Genomic DNA, 20,914 nt, shown 5'->3' with positions numbered 1-20,914 from the left:
TATATGCCAACCATAGTATTGGCTGATAATTTAGCAGTGAATAAGAAAGATAAAGCCCCCATGAAGCTTACTTTCTAGTGACAGATAAAACAATTTCAGATGGTGGTAAGGACTATGAAGAAAAGATAAGGTGTGGAAAAGTGGAGAGCTCCTTTAGACAAGAGACAGGAGGTCATGGGATGCTGGGGTCCAACCCCAGCAGGTACAGGGGTCCCCAAAGGTGTGGACAGAGTTGGCAAAGAAGGACTGACACGGAGGCAGCGTTCAGTTGACCAGCATGGTTGGGTTCTCTCGCCTGGTTCTATCTAGGATCTCCAGTCAGGTTCTGTGTCCATGTTCTCTTGCTAGGTTCTCCAGCCAGGTTCTGTAGCCATGTTCCCTCACTAGGTTCTCCAGCCAGGTTCTGTCCAGGTTCTCCAGCCAAGTTCAGTCACCAGGTTCTAGTCAGGTTCTCTTGCCAGGTTCTATCCAGGTTCTGTAGCCAGGTTCTGTCTCTAGGTTCTCCTGCCATGTTCTGTCTAGGTTCTCCAGCCAAGTTCTGTAGCCAGGTTCTGTCCAGGATCTTTTGCCAGGTTCTGTAGCCATGTTCTCCAGCCAGGTTCAGTCGCCAGGTTCTGAGGCCAGGTTCTGAGGCCAGGTTCTGTGACCAGGTTCTATCCAGGTTCTCCTGCCATGTTCTGTCTAGGTTCTCCAGCCAAGTTCTGTAGCCAGGTTCTGTCCAGGATCTTTTGCCATGTTCTCTCGCTAGGTTCTATCTCTAGGTTCTGTGTCCTGTTGTCTTGTTACATCTGTATTTATACCAGTTGATTCCAATCCTATCAATCTCTATTCCAAAGGTTAGGGCGTTTCTTATCTCCATTCCAGGGAGTAAAGATTATGTAGCTTAAGTGTGATTGTTCGTAGTTAAAGTGATTAACTACCCGCCTGGCACTTAGTTAAGGGGTTTTATTCCCTCCCTAACTTCAGGGGAAAATCCCTACCTGGGGAAACAACCTTTCTCAGAGACCTTGGTTAAAACACATAGCGCCAAGAAGGTGAGCAAACAAATTAAGAACAATATGCCATATACTCCAGGTCCCTTGAAACATATGCTGTGCAGATGTTTCTTCCCTACAGCGACTGTGTCAAGCAGCAAGGATGGACCAACTCCCGGCAATGGGAGGCCATATGAAGCCTTCAGAGGGGAAGTTTAACTGCGAGTAGCAGAAGGCACTAGTCATTTGGAAGTTTGGGGAAGAGTGAGAGAGGGCATAGTATGTGCTTAAGTCCTGAGGCAAGAAAACTTGGTTTGTACAAGAAGAAAAAAACAGAATGGCTAAAGCTCAGTACATGAGAGGAAGGGAGGTTGGGCATGACATCAGAGTTAAGAAGGGCAAGCCAATAAGGGTCTTGTGGACCATAGTAAAAAGCTTGGATTTTGCCCTAACTGGTTTGGCTCAGTGGATAGAGCGTCGGCCTGCAGACTGAAGGGTCCCAGGTTTGATTCCGGTCAAGGGCATGTTACCTTGGTTGTGGGCACATCCCCAGTAGGGGGGTATGCAGGAGGCAGATGATTGATGTTTCTCTCTCATCGATGTTTCTAATTCTCTATCTCTCTCCCTTCCTTTCTGTAAAAAATCAATAAAATATATTAAAAAGAAATAAGCAAAGCTTGGATTTTATTCTCAAGGGACTGTGAAGACATTGGAGGGTTTTTAATGCTAGTAGGTGCAGTACTCTTTGCTCTGGAGGGGAATTTGTATGCCTTTCTGTAGCTCCGTTTTAGGGTTAATGAGCATGTATATGCTTTAGGAGTAACTTCAGGGGATGCAACATTGGTTAGTCGTTTGCACCCCCTGGTGGAGCTGGTGGCTCAGCTTGCATGGTTTCAGATCAGCAGTAGCCAAGTTGATGAGCAACTTATTCTTTCATTCAACAAATACTTATTGGGTGCCTGCAATGTGTCAGGCTCTGTTCCGGTGCTGAAGTATATCCATGAACAAAACAAACACGTGTGCCCTCATGGAACTTACATTCTGGTATGTGTGAGTGTGGGGGGAGAGACATTAAGCCAAATTCACCAGCAAATTGTTGGATGGGGTAAATGTTATCAGAGAAAAATTAAGAGGGGAACTGGGTTAGGAAATTCAGGGAGGATGATGGAGCTTCAGTTTTAAATACAGTGTGAGGGGGAAAAAACAGTGTCAGGGAAATCTCATTGGAAGGGTGACCTATGAACAAAGCTATAAAGGAGGGTATAGGGTGAATGATGCTATGATCAGGGGGAAGCACATTCCAAGCAGAGGAATCAGCAAACACAAAGGCCCTGAGTTTACGTGCAGGTTTGAGGAACAGCAAACAGACCAATATGCCTTGAGTAGAGAGAGAATGGAGAGGGTAGGAGATGAGGTTGGTTGTAGTGGGGACGAGGGTGTATGTGTCAAATCTTGAGGGTCCTTAGGCCAATGTAAGAATTTTGGTTTTTACTTTAAAATAGAAATTCATTGGAGGAGCAACATGATCTGGTTAAGGTTTTAACTGAAGCCCACGGCTGTTGTGTTAATAGACTGTGGGAAGGCAAGGGTATAAAAGGGTAGGCAAACAGTTACACATTTACTGAGGCGTGAAATGGCCCAATTCTGGACAGATTTCAAAGGCAGTTCGTGAAAAGCTTGCTGATGAATGTGGGGCGAGAGAGAGGAGTCAAAGATCTTAGTACATAAGTAATATTACTTAGTAAATTGTTATCATAGGAAGTGGTGATCAAAGACTACAGCCAAAAAATTTACCGAGAGAGAGGCATAGCAAGCAGTTAATTAGTAGTATTTTCTGGATTTTGTGTTAGTGAGCATTTTTAAAACCTGTAATGAATTTTCTCAAAGAGGGCCCCCAAATTGAATAAATTTCAGGCTGCCACAAACCTCTCAGTGTCCCAGTGACCACTGCAAGTACCTCGGGGAGAAAGCTGCCCTCGAGTTCCAACCGATGTCAGACAGTCTGGCTTCTCCCGTTTGAGTCTGGGTCCCCAGAGACTCGCCTGGAACTGGAGCCCAGAGCCTGAGACTCCCTCCTGATTGAAAACAACAACCGCGCCCTCAGCCGCCGGCCCGCTCCGCACGCACCTCCGCACCTTAGTATTTTACTTCTGTACTGCACCTCCTCTGAGTCTCGGTATGCTTTTCTCTTTCCTTCTGGTTGTAGAATTTCCACTCAGCCAGCCTTCCTGTGGTTCTGGGTGATGTCTGTTCCGTCTTTTAGTTGTATTTTTGAAGTGGTTGTGCAAGGCAGCAATCTCCGGTGTTTACCTATGCCGCCATCTTGGTTTCTCCCAGAGTTTTGTTCTTGATGCTTAAGTTTTACTTTCATTTTGTTCTTGATGCTTAAGCTTTACTCTCATTATGGTAGCTTTTTGTTCTTGATGCTTAAAAACTATCATTATAGTAGCTTAAAAAATAAAAGAAGGGTGAGATGTGAGTCTCTTGATGAGACTGACCTGTTGGCAAAGTCACAAACAAGACTTCTTCCCAGTCTTAAACAACCCAATCCGAGAGGTGGCCGCTGATTTACACGCGCTGTCATTTAAAAAATAAAAATAGGCCAAACCGGTTTGGCTCAGTCGATAGAGCGTCAGCCTGCAGACTGAAAGGTCCCAGGTTCGATTTCCGGTCAAGGGCATGTACCTTGGTTGCGGGCACATCCCCAGTGGGAGGTGTGCAGGAGGCAGCTGGTCAATGCTTGTAACTCTCTATCCCTCTCCCTTCCTCTCTGTAAATTTTCAGTAAAAATATATTTTAAATAAATAAGTAAGTAAATAAATAAATATAAATGGGGGAATTTTCCGGAAGCCGGTCCACCCTTGCTGCTTGACACAGTCGCTGCAGGGAAGAAACATCGGCCCAGCTTATGTTTCAAGGGACCTGGCGTATATGGCATATGGTTTGCTCCCCCGCTTAGCGCTATGTGTTTTAAACAGGACCACCTCCCCAAGAAAGGTTGTTTCCCCAGATTAGGGATGAACAGGACTAAGGAAGAGAATAAATCCGTAAAACCACTTAATTAAGTGCCAGGCGGGTAGTTAATCACTTTAACTAGGAACAATCATGCTTAAGCTACATAATCTTTACTTAGGATAATCTCCTTCAGTTACTTCCTTGTAGCTTAATAGAACAATAGAGTAACCTTGGAATGGAGATAAGAAACGCCCTAACCTTTAGAATAGAATGGATAGGATTAAAATCAACTGGTATAAATACAGATGTAACAGGACAATAAAGACAGAACCTGGCTGGAGGACCTGGCTAGAGAACCTGGCTAGGCTGCTGATCAACTGAACGCTGTACCCGTGTGTATCCTTCCTTCTTTGCTGACTCCATCCACACCTTTGGGAACCCCTGGACTTGCTGGGGCAGGACCCCAACAGAGGACACTCACCAGCCTGTAGGGGAGCAGCTCTGGCTCCTATCATTGCCGTCCCTCTGCCGCCCCCGCCCCCGCCCCTGCAAGGCTTCTCTATGGCCAAAGCCTCCACCAGCGACTCATCGCACCACCCCATTCTCTCCATCTCGTTCCCCGCCAACCGCAATCATTGACGCCATGTCGGGCTATTGGAGTGACTGGGACCGCGGCCGGGATCGAGGGTTTGGTGCACCTCGATTTGGAGGAAGTAAGGCAGGGCCTCTATCAGGAAAGAAGTTTGGAAACCCTGGGAAGAAACTAGTTAAAAAGCAGTGGAATCTTGATGAGCTGCCCAAATGTGAGAAGTTTTACCAAGAACACCTTGATTTGGCCAGGCGCACAGTGCAAGAGGTAGAGACATACAGAAGAAGCAAGGAAATTACAGTTAGAGGACACAACTGCCCAAAGCCCGTTCTGAATTTTTATGAAGCAAACTTCCCTGCAAGCATCATGGATGTGATTGCAAGACAGAACTTTACTGAACCCACTGCTATTCAAGCTCAGGGATGGCCAGTTGCCCTAAGTGGATTGGATATGGTTGGAGTAGCACAGACTGGATCTGGGAAAACATTGTCTTATTTGCTGCCTGCCATTGTCCACATCAATCATCAGCCGTTCCTAGAGAGAGGTGATGGACCTATTTGCTTGGTGCTGGCACCAACTCGGGAACTGGCCCAGCAGGTGCAGCAAGTGGCTGCTGAATACTGTAGAGCATGCCGATTGAAGTCTACTTGCATCTATGGTGGTGCTCCCAAGGGACCACAAATACGAGATTTGGAGAGAGGTGTGGAGATCTGTATTGCAACACCTGGAAGGCTGATTGACTTTTTAGAGTGTGGAAAAACAAATCTGAGACGAACCACCTACCTTGTCCTTGATGAAGCAGATAGAATGCTTGATATGGGCTTCGAACCCCAAATAAGAAAGGTTGTGGACCAGATAAGGCCTGACAGGCAAACCCTGATGTGGAGTGCAACTTGGTCAAAAGAAGTAAGACAGCTTGCTGAAGATTTCCTGAAAGACTATATTCATATAAACACTGGTGCACTGGAACTGAGTGCAAACCACAACATTCTTCACATTGTGGATGTGTGTCATGATGTAGAAAAGGATGAAAAACTTATTCGTCTGATGGAAGAGATCATGAGTGAGAAGGAGAGTAAAACCATTGTCTTTGTTGAAACCAAAAGAAGATGTGATGAACTTACTAGAAAAATGAGGAGAGACGGGTGGCCTGCCATGGGTATTCATGGTGACAAGAGTCAACAGGAACGTGATTGGGTTCTAAGTGAATTCAAACATGGAAAAGCTCCTATTCTGATTGCTACGGATGTGGCTTCCAGAGGGCTAGATGTGGAAGATGTGAAATTTGTCATCAATTATGACTACCCTACCTCCTCAGAGGATTATATTCATCGAATTGGGAGAACTGCTCGCAGTACCAAAACAGGCACAGCATACACTTTCTTTACACCTAATAACATAAAGCAAGCGAGCGACCTTATCTCTGTGCTTCGTGAAGCTAATCAAGCTGTCAATCCCAAGTTGCTTCAGTTGGTTGAAGATGGAGGTTCAGGTCGTTCCAGGGGTAGAGGAGGCATGAAGGATGACCATCGGGACAGATACTCTGCAGGCAAAAGGGGTGGATTTAATACATTTAGAGACAGGGAAAATTATGACAGCGGCTACTCTAGTCTGCTTAACAGAGAATTTGGGGCAAAGACCCAGAATGGTGTTTACAGTGCTACAAATTACACCCATGAGAGCTTTGGAAGTAATTTTGTGTCTGCTGGTATACAGACCAGTTTCAGGACTGGTGATCCAACAGGGACTTACCAGACTGGTTATGATAGCATTCAGCAATATGGAAATAATGTTCCAAATATGCACAATGGTATGAACCAACAGGCATATGCATATCCTGCTACTGCAGCTGCACCTATGATTGGTTATCCAATGCCAACAGGATATTCTCAATAAGACTTTAGATGTATATGTAAATGTCTGTTTTTCATAATTGCTCTTTATATTGTGTGTTATCAGACAAGATAGTTAAGAAACATGGGAAATGCAGAAATGACTGCAGTGCAGCAGTAATTATGGTGCACTTTTTCGCTCTTTAAGTTGGATATTTCTCTACATTCCTGAAACAATTTTTAGGTTTTTTTTTTTTTTTTTTTTTTGTATTAGAAAATGCAGGCAGTGTTTTCACAAAGTAAATGTATAGTGATTTGAAATACAATGAATGAAGGCAATGCATGGCCTTCCAATAACAAATATTTGAAGACCGAAAAAAAAAAAAAGTCTAAAGAAACAGAACCAGACAAGAGTTTAGGCTATGCAAGGGACTGAGGTGCCAACATGGGGTCAGCTGAAGAAGTTAAACAACTGAGACCCAGCAGATGATAGAAAAGCAAGAAGTGGAAGCTACTCTCTCAGCCAAGTCCGAGGACTCTGAGTAAATCAGCAAAAGAAACTTTCCTTTAGCAGAAACTCACTTATTTTTGTTTTGCATTGCCGTTGTTTTATTATTCTTAGTTTTAAAATATTTTGGGTTTTGCATTGGCATTATCTTGTTATTATTTTAATAGCCAGAGTTTTGTTCTTTTTTTAATTTTATTAAATCTTTATTGTTCAGATTAAAAAAATAAATAAAGTTAACGAAGACTAAAATTTTTGTGTCTGACAAAATAATTACATAAAATAATGTGCACAAAATAGAAGTTAATTGTTAGCGCAATGCAATATTATTATAAACTAATACTGGGGATAAAAACACCTTGGGTTAGCCTCCCCACAAGTGTCTTCAAAAACTCTCCACCTTCCTTCCACAGTTTTTCCAAATCTACCAAATGCATTTCTCCTCATGTTCGCTTTAGGGAGGCAGGGATTACACGCATTTTAAGAGACCTAGAAAACTGAGTGCTGAAGTGTTTTTCACCCGGGCACCGGAGCCTTTGCACCGCAAAAACTAGCCTATCAGCACCAGGTACCGTGGAGGCACGGAGAGAGGCGTAACCAGGGGCGGGGCTTGCCGGGGCGGGGAGGTTTGAGGTGGGTGGGAGAGTGGGCGGGGCCTAGACGCTTCTCAGCCCCGCCCCGTGAGGCCTGACACATGCGCCCAAAGGCTTCTGGTGGAACGAGGTGTGGATTGTGAGGTGACCCTGGACGGTGACTTCCGTTTTCTAGGGATGCGCTTCCGGGTCACGCTAACGCCGCGGTTTCCTCCACTCGCTTGGTTCTACTGTGGGTCTGGACCGGTCCCCATGTCCTGCAGCGGAGCCCCTGCAGCCTTTGGGTGAGTTTGCGCTGTCGACAGGGTCTGAGAGCGGCCGGAGGATACTGCCTGTAGCGGGGGACGGGTCGAGAGTTCTGGTCCCTGTGGGCGGGGGTTCTCTTTGCCTGTCCCTTGTCCCTGCTGTGCTTCCCTCACCTCAGCCCTTTGCCTCTCGCTGGTCTCGCCTCTTTCACCTCAGCTTCGCCTTTCTCGCAACATTCGCTTCGCTGTTTTTCCTCAGCCTCACCCGCCCCTTACAAGCACCGGCTTCTTGCCTTTTGCTTCAGCGCTTCCTTCCGCCACTGCCTCTCGTTTCCCGCCCCCCATAGTCTCAGTTTAGCACCTCTCTTCCCAGACCCCTGACTCCGCGATCTCGCTGTGCTTTCACCCAGCGGGACGGCCCGCGACCTCATGGTGGGCGTCCTCCTCCACTGCGAAACAGGGTGCTAGGGGCTTGTCCTCCAACTTTCCTCACTTGTGACCCCTCCCGGAACTAGGAGGTGACATTTGTGCGTTGCCGGGGGTTCTCCCGCCTTTTCTTAGCTCGCCGAGGGCTGGGCTGTAAACCCCCAGCCTGGGCAGAGGTACCGGGCCTGGGGCAGCTTTGCCTTGAGGCGCTGGGTTCGACTGCACTCTGGTAGCTTCCGTCCTTTGGGAACAACAAAGGCGTTCCCAGCGCCTGGCTGGAGCACAGCTTCGGGGCTCTCTCCGGAACCGGCTAACAGGTAGCAGGCACACGTAGCTGCCAGCGATTGGGCTCCATGGGGCTTGTGAACTGACAGATCGTGAGGGCGGCCTGTCATCCTGGGGTTCTCTGCTCCCGTAGGATGGAGACGGGCGCTCCCGAGGCCGAAAATGCCATGTTCTCGGCGGATCAGCTCTGCCTGCTTTCTGCATGGGCTTCACTTACAGGACAGTTGCTGTGACAGAGGACAGAGTTCCTGGGGACATTATTTGCCCCAGATTTATAAGTTTATTGCCAAGAATTTTAGTAACTTGTTAACTAAAACGTTTTCTGCTAAAGAGTTCATTATAATAATTTCAGAGTACATTTTTTTTCGTTGAACTCAGTGTGCCTATGTTTTTCTTCTTGCCTGCTAGACACTAGAGGCCCAGTGCACGAATTCGTGCGAGGTTGGGGTCCTGCTGGCCAGGAACTCCCGGTCGAGGGGACAATTTGCATGTTGGCCTTTTATTTTATAGGATTGTTTCTTCATTTTAACTGCATTGACAATTTTCTGTTTTTCTTCCTGTTTCGTCATAAGCCAGACATTATAGTGCTTTGTTTCTTAGAATGTTGTTCTTTTATTTTTTCCCTTTACTTTACCCATCTCAGTCTTTTTTTTAAAATTAAATCTTTATTGTTCAGATTATTACATTTGTTCCTCTTTTTCCCCCCCATTACTCCCCTCCTCCCAGTTCCCGCCCCACCCTCCGCCCTCACTCCCCACCCACTGTCCTCATCCATAGGTGCACGATATTTGTCCAGTCTCTTCCCGCATCTCCCACACCCCTTTCCCCCCCAAGAATAGTCAGTCCATTCCCTTTCTATGTCCCTGCCATCTCAGTCTTAAAACTATCTTTTTCTCATTTTGAGACTCAAGTTTCTCTTAAATCTCTTAAAATTTCTGGAGGTTTTTAGTCATCTCTAAAATGAAAGGATTGGATTTAATAATGGTTAGTGTCCTGTTTCCCAAATTTTGTGATCTGAGGTATATTTTTTACAGGATTGGGTAATTTTTATATTTGTTTTTCCAATCTTTATGGTATAATGTCTAACATTTGCTTGCAAACGTTTTTGTGTGATCAGTTTCTATAATCATATAAATTGTGTTATAAAATTTAGTACTACAGTGAACAGAACAACTTCTAGCATCTGCTTCTCTTTTGACTAATAAGTTATAGAAAAGTCTCCCTCACTCTATGATACATACACATCTGTGAACATAGCATAGATCTTGGCTTATTCCAAAATTGGGCTGCTCCCTTCATCTATTTTTAGCAAAGGACTTTGGAGCTTGGCCATATTAGTCCTAGAAGCCACAAGGAAGGACCCTTCTGGTTGGCTTCCAGTACTTACCTAACTGCTGAGGGAAGCCCCTTTACAAATAAAGAAGTCCTGAACATGCGCACACAGAAGTGGGTTTTAGTTCCATCAAAACTGTAGCCTGGAGAGCACAATATAGTACGTAATTTTTTATTTCAATAAATTTATGTCCTAGAAATGAAAGTTTTAGGGTAATAAATCTATGACAGATTTTTAAATTTAAAGCTGAAGTTATTTTGCCTTCAAATAAGGACTCTATAAAGAAACTGTTGTGCAGAACTAGAAGTTGAAAGTCTTAGCAAGTGTCTTTCTCTTTCCTTCTAAAACGACTTCTGCCTACTATGATGCAGATTGTGCATAAAAGCCCCTACATGAAGTGAGCAGCTATCGTCACATTGGAGCAGTTGTGTTCATATTCTTGGTCTTTGTACTTTCTAGTTACTGAAAAGCCTGCATCTCTTACCTAACTGCCAAACAACAACAAAAATTACTAGAGACAGTTTGGTGTGCACAGTAAGTCCTGACTTAACATCATCGATAGGTTCTGTGACTTCAAGCCACAGAATGGAACCAGTGTTACTACAGACTAATTGTTATAAAGAGTTAAGTTCCTGTGCATCTCATCAATGTTAGAACAAAGCGATGTTATTTGAGGACCAGGTGTGTGTGTTTTTAAAGCTCAGGACAGGCCTCACTGTCAGTTTTCTATAGAAATTTCTACTTTAGTTTTGTAGTCTTAGTTTATAACCCTGAGGGTTCGGTTTAAAATGTTTTTGCATATTAGTTTTATGCCTGCCAGTTGTTTTTTTTGTTTTGATTATTTTTTATTGTTATTTTTTGTCATTTTACTTTCTTCTGTATTTTGTTTTACATGTTTTTATTTTTTCCTTCAGCCTAGGGTATGTTTTAAGAAAAATGCAGTTTTAAAAATTTAAGAAACAAATTACACCTCCACCACATTCTTACCATTTGTACCTTGTGGTATGAGTTTCTGTGATCTGTCTAAGCCATTTCATAGCTCCATTCTCTTGTTTTTCTTATATACAAAAGGCTCATATAACTTCTTTTTTGGTAGAATGTCTAAAAGATTTTTGTGTTCTGCATATGAAAACAGGATATTTTAATTTATGTGTGATTTAAATAAAGGAAGTATCGTTCAAATTAGTTCAACATAGAATAGTTCAATGTAGAGATACTTTATTTATTGATTTTATATATATTTTTATTGATTTCAGAGAGGAAGGGAGAGGGAGAAAGGGAGAGAGAAACATCAATGATGAGAGAGAATCATTTATCGGCTGCCTCCTGCATGCCCCCTACTGGGGATTGAGCCCACAATCCAGGTATATGCCTTTGACCAGAATCGAACCCAGGACCCTTCAGTCCGCAGGCCAACGTTCCATCCACTGAGCAAAACCAGCTAGTGCAGTGGTCGGCAAACCGTGGCTCGCAAGCCACATGGGGCTCTTTGGCCCCTTGAGTGTGGCTCTTCCACAAAATACCATGTGCCGGCACGCACATACAGTGCAACTGAAACTTCGTGGCCCATGCACAGAAGTCGGTTTTCGGCTTGGGCGAGTCTATTTTGAAGAAGTGGCGTTAGAAGAAGTGGGGGGTGTCAGTCGGTCGGGCGACAGGAGATGTGGTGCAGGCAGGTCGTGGGATACACAGCGCGGGGGAGGCGCCAAATATCAACGGTACTTAAATTATATAGGTAGGTTAATAACAATGTACTTACCTATATAGTTTAAGTTTAAAAAATTTGGCTCTCAAAAGAAATTTCAATCGTTGTACTGTTGATATTTGGCTCTGTTGACTAATGAGTTTGCCGACCACTGAGCTAGGGCAATGTAGAGATACTTTAAAATATATTTAAGAATATTAGGAATAGTTTATTCTTTCCATATATTCACTTAATTGGTTTATACCAAGGAGTTGAATTATTATATTCACAGTAAAGTAGAAATTAGGTAGGCTTTCTATCTGCTGATTAACTTAAAAATACAAGTGGATGTTCTTGTACAAAATGTATGGCTTAAGCTATAAACTGACTTATTGATATGTTTTCTTGGCAGAGAACATATAGCAAACAGCAGCCACATCATGATGTTGATATTTTTATTCGGCCCCTTAAACTTAAGTCCTGGAGTATCTAATTATTAAATGTAGAAATAATTAGGGTATTTTCTCTGTTGCTTATAGTCTATCAAAAAACATATTTGAAATATGGGCTTCATAAAATTTATCTTTACTGTTTTCCCTTTTAAATATGTAGTAGTATTTTAAAATAGAAAAAGAAATGTGTAAATGGTGTTAACGTATTGTAAGTCAGCATATCAACCCAAGGCAGTCAGTACTTAATATTATAAAGATCTTACTACAGATTGTGATGGATGATGCACTTTAACTTTTTAGCTTGGATTTTTTTTTTATTCACCCTAGAACTGTGATGGTGAACCTTTTGAGCTCGGTGTGTCAGCATTTTGAAAAACCCTAACTTAACTCTGGTGCCGTATTTGCAACCATAGTAAAACAAAGACTTTATTTTTGATATTTATTTTATATATTTAAATGCCATTTAACAAAGAAAAATCAACCACAAAAATGAGTTTGCGTGTCATCTCTGACACACGTGCCATAGGTTTGCCACCACTGCCCTAGAAAATAGTAATTTTTGTAATACATTTCCATGTATTTCTTTTAGATACCTACTATGTACAATTATAATAATACATAAGTAGACTATTCATGTGAAGTAGGTGACATTATACAGGACTGACATTTATACTTAAATACAGAATTTGGTTTTATTTGTATACTAGAGGCCCGGTACACAAAATTCGTGCATAGGTAGGGTCCCTAGGCCTGGCTGGCAATCAGGGCTGATCAGGGCCTTCCAGCTGCCAGCCAGAGCCTTCCTTTTGGCTGCTGGCCGGGGCCTTCCTTTGTTCCGCACCGCCCCCTGGTGGTCAGCACTCGTCAAAGCGAGCAATCGAACTCCCCCATCTCCCAGTCGAACTCCTGAAGGGGCACTTTGCATATTAGCCTTTTATATATATAGATAATTGAATTAAATAATAAGACTTAGAATTCCTGCATCTCCAGGGTGTAGCAAAAAAACAAAAGAGACAACATAATTAGAATTTAAAAAGGTTTAATCCTAAGAAAGTGTTACTTCTTTTCAGTGACAATGGTATATGACTTTTTGAAGCTAGATTTTATGGTTTTCTATTGTTTTCAAAGCAGTGATTTCTCATGATTATTTGAGTTTAAGGTTTTTGCATTACTCTGCATCACAGCTTAATTAATATAAAATCATGTTCTTTATAGGTGCAATTACATTTTCATTTAGGAAACTTTTTCACAACTGAACTATAAAAATCTGTAATGATAAACAGTAAAAATAAAAGCCAGCTTTACATAGCACTTACTATGTGCCAGAAACTATTCAAAGTGGTTTACATATATTAACTTTTTAATCCTTATTTTCATTTTAAAAATGAGAAAAATGAAGGCACAGAAGTTACATAACTTGCCCAAAGTAACAAAGCAAGTTAGCAGGGGAGCTGGATTTTAAATTTAGTCTTTCTGGCTCCAGAGTTCATGACCTTTTTGTACAAAGTTCTACTAATTTAGTGATTTCTTCATTTATAGGTTAAGGAAAAAAATCCAATTTCTCTGAAACACAAAAAATACTGCTTCTGCTTGGGAGTCTTAGGGCAGGGAGTAGGGGTTACCTGTTTGTTTTGTGTGTTTTTTTATTAATGCTGGCCAAGGGCAAATTGCAAACCCTTCACTACCTATGTTTATTAGATGGCAAAAATCATATACTAAGAAAGCAAGACAGGTGCAGATCCTTCCCTTTTTAAAAATTATCTTATGGAAGAAGGATGGACAGTATAAGTAAAATGTATTCTATATTACTAAAATGTCTTACCCTTTAATGTTAATTTTTTTCCTTTCCTTTGATCTGTAGAATATTAAATTTATGTAATAGTTTTAAAGTCTGGTGCTTGTTTCAGCAGCACATATACTAAAAATAGCTTTAAACTCTGAAATTTTAGTGTTTTCAATGTGAATTTAACAACTTTGAAATATAAAAAAAACAAGACTAAAACTGAAATTTCTAACTTTTCTCCATTCTCATTTCCAAATTTGTGCAAAATTCAGTACATTAATATCTTTAGGACTACCATATCTAGAATAATATATTTAAACTAGTGTGTGTTTTTTTTACTTTAGAAAAGAGATGGGGAACTTTCACAAGCCAATTCTTTTTTAAATTAAAAAAATGCAGCCCTGACTGGTTTGGCCCTGATCGGTTTGGCTCAGTGGGTAGAACATCGGCCTGCGGACTGAAGGGTCCTAGGTTCGATTCCGGTCAAGGGCATGTACCTTGGTTGCAGGTACATCCCCAGTAGGGGGTGTGCAGGAGGCAGCTGATCGATGTTTCTCTCTCATCGATGTTTCTAACTCTCTATCCCTCTCCCTTCCTCTCTGTAAAAAAATCAATAAAATGTTAAAAAAATAAAAATGCAAATAATCATTTAGGATATTAGTCATCATATTAATATTTTTTATACTTTTATTATTTCCAAATTTTTAAAAATTGGTCCACTTCTAAAGGAATGAGATGGTTTTATATTAATTGAGGTTCATCTTTTTTTTTTTTTTTTTTTTTTTTTTTTTTTTTTTATTTTTATTGCTTAAAGTATTACAAAGGGTATTACATATGTGTTGAGGTTCATCTTAATGCAAGAGTCTGGGACTCAGATGTGATGAGAAATTATTTTTCTAAATATTTTGAAAACAATTGAGAATTATGGAATCTGGTTAACAGAAAAACTATATTTCTGGTAAGAAATGACACTTGGTTAGGGATACTACTTATTTTAATTATTATATATTAACTCTGCTTATTCATTCATACATTAAGTACCCTGTTTTGTTTTGTTTTTAATAGTAGTTTTTGTTTGTCTTGTTTTTTTCTTTGGTGGGAAAAGTATGCTGCTGAAAAGTATAAACTTGTTGGTTTTTAGAATGTTCTTTGATTTAAATATTTCATTTTTGTTTCAAAAGCAACTCTTTTTCTATGTGGATTTGATAATCTGTTTATCTTCTAAGATTTCAATAGTTTCTTTCACCTAAACTTTAATAATGTGGCAAATACTGAATTTAGGAAAAATTGGTAGTTTGTTGCTATTAGCACTGTTGCTATGGGAATAAATGAGAATGATTAGTTCTTAGATGGAATTGAACTTCATTGTTTCCATACTAGTTGAAAAAGATTTAGGTCAGGTTCATCTGTTGTTCCTCCTTTTTTCAAAATAAGAGGGAATTTTAATTTAGCACAATGATGTTAATTTTTTTGAGAGATTTTCTTTTTACAGACACATCATCCAAAATGTGTGTATGATCTTTTTCTTAGACTATTTCAGAATTTAGAGAGTATTGATTTAGAAAATAGTACAGCCCTGACCGATTTGGCTCGTGGATAGAGCGTCGTCCTGCGGACTGAAGGGTCCCAGGTTCGATTCTGATCAAGGGCATGTACCTTGGTTGCGGGCATATCCCCAGTAGAGGGTGTGCAGGAGGCAGCTGATCGATGTTTCTCTCTCATCGATGTTTCTAACTCTCTATCCTTCTCCTTTCCAATCTGTAAAAAAAATCAATAAAATATATTTTAAAAAAATAAAAAATAGTACATACCTATTGTATAGAAAATACCCTAGTAATCAGTGTGTTATTACTTCACTGAATTTTCTAAATGTACTTTTTCTGTTCACCAGGTCTTTGCTATAGATTAGGAAGCAGTGATGAGATAACACTAATGAATATGTGTTCTTGAGGGTGAGAATCAGAGCTTTTGCAAAGAGACTAGGTCGTCTCTCATATTGATGTGGCATTTAATAGCTGAGTGAACTGAAAAGCTTAGCTTTATCTCATTTCTGTGTATCTCTTGTTAGTATAGATTTATTTCGTTTTAGTACCTCACATTCTGTGAACTTGTTTAATTGGATAACTCTGTTAGACTATTGAGTTTTACCCAAATGGTTTCCTTTTTTGTTGTTCTTTTTCAAAGGCTTGCCTTTAAAAAACTATAATTTAGAGAACCACCAAAACAGAAAATGTTATTTCCTATGTAGTTTGAAGTACATATTTTCCTCCTTTTCGACTGGCCAGTTTTTTATCCTCTGGCAAAGTAGCTTTCAAACTTTTTTCATCACAACCCAGTATAAGATGCATTTCCGTTGTTGCCCAGTATTTATACACACGTATGTACATACTAATATTTAAAATTGAAACGTTTCATTAAATAATATTTATCTTTACTATTGGTGATACATAGTAATATTTTCTATTTTATTTTGTTTTCTTGTATTTCATTCAAAACAATTTTTTGGTCTCCATTAAGTTGATACAACCTATTAATGTGTTGTACCTACAATTTGAAATATTCTAGTGATTGCTAAATTTTTTTCCAATATTGTCTTTTTAGAATTGAAAATGTTTGGGTTTGCTAATTTCTTCCTCTGAAATCTATCTTGATTCTGTTAAGCTTTATAATTGTGCAAAAACAATTGAGAGGGGGAGACACTGTTTGTTGCAGTCATTTCTGTTCTTTACTGTGTCTAGGCACATCATTTTTAAGACTGCAATAATGCAGAATCATGAGGTTGAAAATGCTTGGTCATATACAGAGCTTCTCTCATAAGAATTCTTTGCTAGTTTCCATCTAACAATCTAAGTTTTGGTTGATTAAGTTGTTTTTCACGAACTTTGCTTATGCTTTTGGCAACTAGTCAAAAGGTAACAAAGCTGCTTTATTCTACTTTCTTCTGGCCCCAATCCAGTCTTTGTAAGTCAAGAAAAGAGAAGTGGGGAGTGGAGTAGTTTGCTCCTGCATATGTGATCAGGTAAAAGTAACAGATTGAAGAGCAATTTGGTTTGTTACAATGGACTGCATCTATTGATTGTCCTGATTCATTTCCTGTACTGACAAAGGGGAAAATATTGTAAAGATATCAACAGTTAGAGTGAGGCAGGGTCAGTAGGCATTCTCTACTATTTTTACCATTACTATCTCTTAACACAACGAGTACTTAACTATTTGTCAGGCACTGCATAAAGCATTTCACTTGTACTAACTCATATTTACTTGGAAAACTTAGGAGAATGAGAATGAGAAAGGGTAGAGAAGAAAACTTGCCTCTTTAGTATCTTCTCATTACTCTGCTTGTGAATTCTGGCTGTTGGTTACTGTATCATGGCATGGCATGCATTTTTAGGCTTGGTCAGCTTTTTAAAATCATTAGTCCTGTCTGTAGTTTGAGACCTCAGGCCTTGAAGCTAGGCTTGCCGGGGCTTAGGGTCTAGGTTGGTAATTTACTAGTTGTATAACCTTGGACAAGTTACTCTCTGTACTTTAGTTTTCTCATCAGTGAAAAATGGTGATAATATTGAAGTGTACCTATCTTATAAACTTATTGAGAGGAATAAATTAGTTGATATATGCACTCAGAACAGTGCCTGATCCATAACAAATCCTATGTAATAAAAACCCTGGGTGTAACATCACGTCCAGAAGCGTGACCAAGCAGAAGGAAGTCAGTCCTGCAGGGGTCATCTTGGAAACGGCTGCGCCCTCCCCCAGCTGTTTCCCCGGAGGGCGAGGTTTCAGCAGGAACCCGCCCTCAGAGCGGAGCATGGAAGTACTGAATCCGGCCTTCAAACCAGACCCTGACAGTAGGGAGGAGACAGCCCCATTCCTCACAGAATCTGCTGTTGGATAGCTTGCTGTCAGTGGCGTGCCAGCCAGGAACCCCATTCACCTGCACCCCGGACCCTGACAGGAGGGAGGAGGGAGCCCCATTCCTCACGGAATCCACAGGTGGCCAGCTTGCTGTCAGGGGCCTGCCAGCTAGGAATCCTATTCACCTGCATATCTGTATAAAGTTTTAATACATTGTATTAGAGGTCATGGTGGTACTGTTTTACCCACAGTGTCTACAGGAATTGCTGCAAATTTACTTCTCGGTGGAAGCACCTTTCATTCCCAATATAAATTACCGATTTCATTAAATGAAACTTCAATTTCTTGACTCAATATAGAGTGAAGTTGCCAAAACTATTAGAAAGGCCCAACTGCTCATTATTGATGAATGCACCATGGCATCCAGTCATGCTATAAAGGCCATAGACAGATTACTAAGAGAAATTTGAATGTTGTATTTGGTGGGAAAGTTCTCCTTCTTGGAGGAGATTTTCGACAATGTCTCAGTATTGTACCGCATGCTATATGATCGGCCATAGTACAAACGAGTTTAAAGTACTGCAATGTTTGGGGATGTTTCAGAAAGTTGTCTCTTTTTTTAAAAAAATATATTTTATTGATTTTTTACAGAGAGGAAGGGAGAGAGAGAGTTAGAAACATTGATGAGAGAGACATCGATCAGCCACCTCCTGCACATCTCCCACTGGGGATGTGCCAGCAACCCAGGCACATGCCCTTGACCGGAATCGAACCCGGGACCCTTCAGTCCGCAGGCTGACACTCTGTCCACTGAGCCAAACCGGTTTCGGCTAGAAAGTTGTCTCTTAACAACAAATATGAGATCAGAGGATTCTGCTTATAGTGGATGTTAGTAAAACTTGGAGATGGCAAACTTGATAGCAGTTTTCATTTAGGAATGGATATTATTGAAATCCCCTGTGAAATGATTTGTAATGGATCTATTATTGAAGCTACCTTTGGAAATACTATATCTATAGATAATATTAAAAATATATCTAAACATGCAATTCTTGGTCCCAAAAATGAGCATGTTCAAAAATTAAACGAAGAAATTTTGGATATACTCGATGGAGATTTTCACACATATTTGAGTGATGATTCCATTGATTCCACAGATGATGCTGAAAAGGAAAATTTTCCCATCAAATTTCTTAATAGTATTACTCCTTCGGGAATGCCATGTCATAAGTTAAAATTGAAAGTGGGTGCAATCATCATACTATTGAGAAATCTCAATAGTAAATGGGGTCTTTATAATGGTACCAGATATATTATCAAAAGATTATGACCTAACATTATCGAAGCTGAAGAATTAACAGGATCTGCAGAGGGAGAGGTTGTTCTGATTCCAATAATTAATTTGCCCCATCTGCCACTGGCCTCCCATTTAAATTGATTTGATGATAGTTTCCCATGATGCCAGCATTTGTGATGACTATTAATAAATCACAAGGACAAACTCTAGACAGAGTAGGCATATTCCTACCTGAACTGTTTTCGCACATGGTCAGTTAAATGTTGCTTTCTCTTGAGTTTGAAGAGCATGTGACATTACAGTTAAAGTTCTAAGTACTTCATCACAAGGGAAATTAGTCAAGCACTCTGAAAATGTTTTCACTCTTAATGTGGTGTACAGGAAGATATTAGAATAAGTTTAATCACTTTATCAGTCATTGCATCACTGTTGTTTTTATATCATGTTTTTGTTGTTTTCATATCATGTTTTTGTCGTTTTTATATCATGCCTCTGTTGTTGTTATATCCTTTTGTTACTGTTTATTTATTAATTTATATATTATTTTTATATACATTTTACTAATTTCCTTTCATCTCTCACACTACTATTATAGAGAAAGGGCAAATAGCAATATTAAACTATCTCTGCTAATTAATTTCCTTTTAATGTGCACGAATTTCGTGCACTGGGCTACTAGTATTCCATAAATGTAAACTATTAATAACTCATACAGTTGGATCTCCAAAAAAAGTATTTACACTCTCTGTTGAAATGACAGCACTGAAATTATGGGTGGTGGATTTTTGAAGGAGTAAATAAGTTTGGAGAAATAAAAGATTTAACGAATTGAACATATTTTTTCTTTTTCTTTTTTTTTGATATTATTATTTTTTTAAATTAAATCTTTATTGTTCAGATTATTACAGTTGTTCCTCTTTTTTCCCCCCATAACTTCCCTCCACCCAGTTCCCACCCTCCTCCCTCACTCCCCACCCACTGTCCTCATCCATAGGTGCATGATTTTTGTCCAGTCTCTTCCCGCATCCCCCACATCCCTTTCCCCCCCAAGAATAGTCAGTGCACTCCCTTTCTATGCCCCTGATTCTATTATAATCACCAGTTCATTCTGTTCATCAGATTATTCACTAGATTTTCAGGTTCACTTGTTGATAGGTGTGTATTTGTTGTTCATAATTTGTATTTTTACCTTTTCTTCTTCTTTCTCTTCTTAAAGGATACCATTCAGCATTTCATATAATACTGGTTTGGTGGTGATGAACTCCTTTAGCTTTTCCTTATCTGTGAAGCTCTTTATCTGACCTTCAATTCTGAATGATAGCTTTGCTGGATAAAGCAATCTTGGTTGTAGGTTCTTGGTATTCATCACTTTGAATATTTCTTGCCACTCCCTTCTGGCCTGCAAAGTTTCTGTTGAGAAATCAGCTGACATTTGTATGGGTACTCCCTTGTAGGTAACTGACTGTTTTTCTCTTGCTGCTTTTAGGATTCTATCTTTGTCTTTTGCTCTTGGCATTTTAATTATGATGTGTCTTGGTGTGGTCCTCTTTGGATTCCTTTTGTTTGGGGTTCTCTGCGCTTCCTGGACTTGTAAGTCTATTTCTTTGACCAGGTAGGGGAAGTTTTCTGTCATTATTTCTTCAAATAGGTTTTCAATATCTTGCTCTCTCTCTTCTTCTGGCACCCCTATAATTCAGATATTGGTGTGCTTGAAGCTGTCCCAGAGGCTCCTTACAGTATCTTCATATTTTTGGATTCTTTTTTCTTTTTGTTTTTCCGGTTGGTTGTTTTTTGCTTCTTCGTATTTCAGATCTTTGACTTGATTCTTGCAATCCTCTAGTCTGCTGTTGGAACTCTGTATAATATTCTTTATTTCAGTCAGTGTATGCTTAATTTCTAGTTGGTCCTTTTTCATAACCTTGAGGGTCTCATTTGATTTCTTGAGGATCTCACTAAATTTATCGGCTGTTTCTAGAAAATTCTTGAAAAACCTTTTAAGTGTGGTTTTGAACTCTATATTCAGTAGTTTGCTTTCCTCCATTTCTGTCATTTGTGTCCTTTTTCTTTGTCTCTGCATTTTTTTATGCTTCCCTGTGTTGATACAGT

The 20,914-nt window shown here is 40.2% G+C and overlaps 2 protein-coding genes across 2 annotated transcripts in view; both read left to right on the top strand.

Moving 5' to 3' along the window:
- Positions 1 to 4,532: 4,532 nt before the first annotated feature.
- LOC118677217 (probable ATP-dependent RNA helicase DDX5) lies at positions 4,533 to 6,605 on the top strand. The gene has a single exon (XM_036352169.1). It carries the CDS (start codon positions 4,573 to 4,575, stop codon positions 6,412 to 6,414), a length of 1,842 nt encoding a protein of 613 aa, XP_036208062.1. The 5' UTR covers positions 4,533 to 4,572; the 3' UTR covers positions 6,415 to 6,605.
- A 993-nt stretch (positions 6,606 to 7,598) lies between these two features.
- The window catches only part of EYA3 (EYA transcriptional coactivator and phosphatase 3), a 99,221-nt gene continuing 85,905 nt past the window's right edge, over positions 7,599 to 20,914 (top strand). The window contains exon 1 of the mRNA XM_036347438.1: positions 7,599 to 7,732. The gene's annotated coding sequence lies outside the window, so the exon portion shown is untranslated. The remainder of the gene's footprint in view (positions 7,733 to 20,914) is intronic.

This window comes from Myotis myotis, unplaced genomic scaffold, assembly GCF_014108235.1.
Source record: "Myotis myotis isolate mMyoMyo1 unplaced genomic scaffold, mMyoMyo1.p scaffold_m19_p_2, whole genome shotgun sequence".
Taxonomy (NCBI): Eukaryota; Metazoa; Chordata; class Mammalia; order Chiroptera; family Vespertilionidae; genus Myotis; species Myotis myotis.
This window is presented reverse-complemented; position numbering and strand designations above follow the sequence as displayed.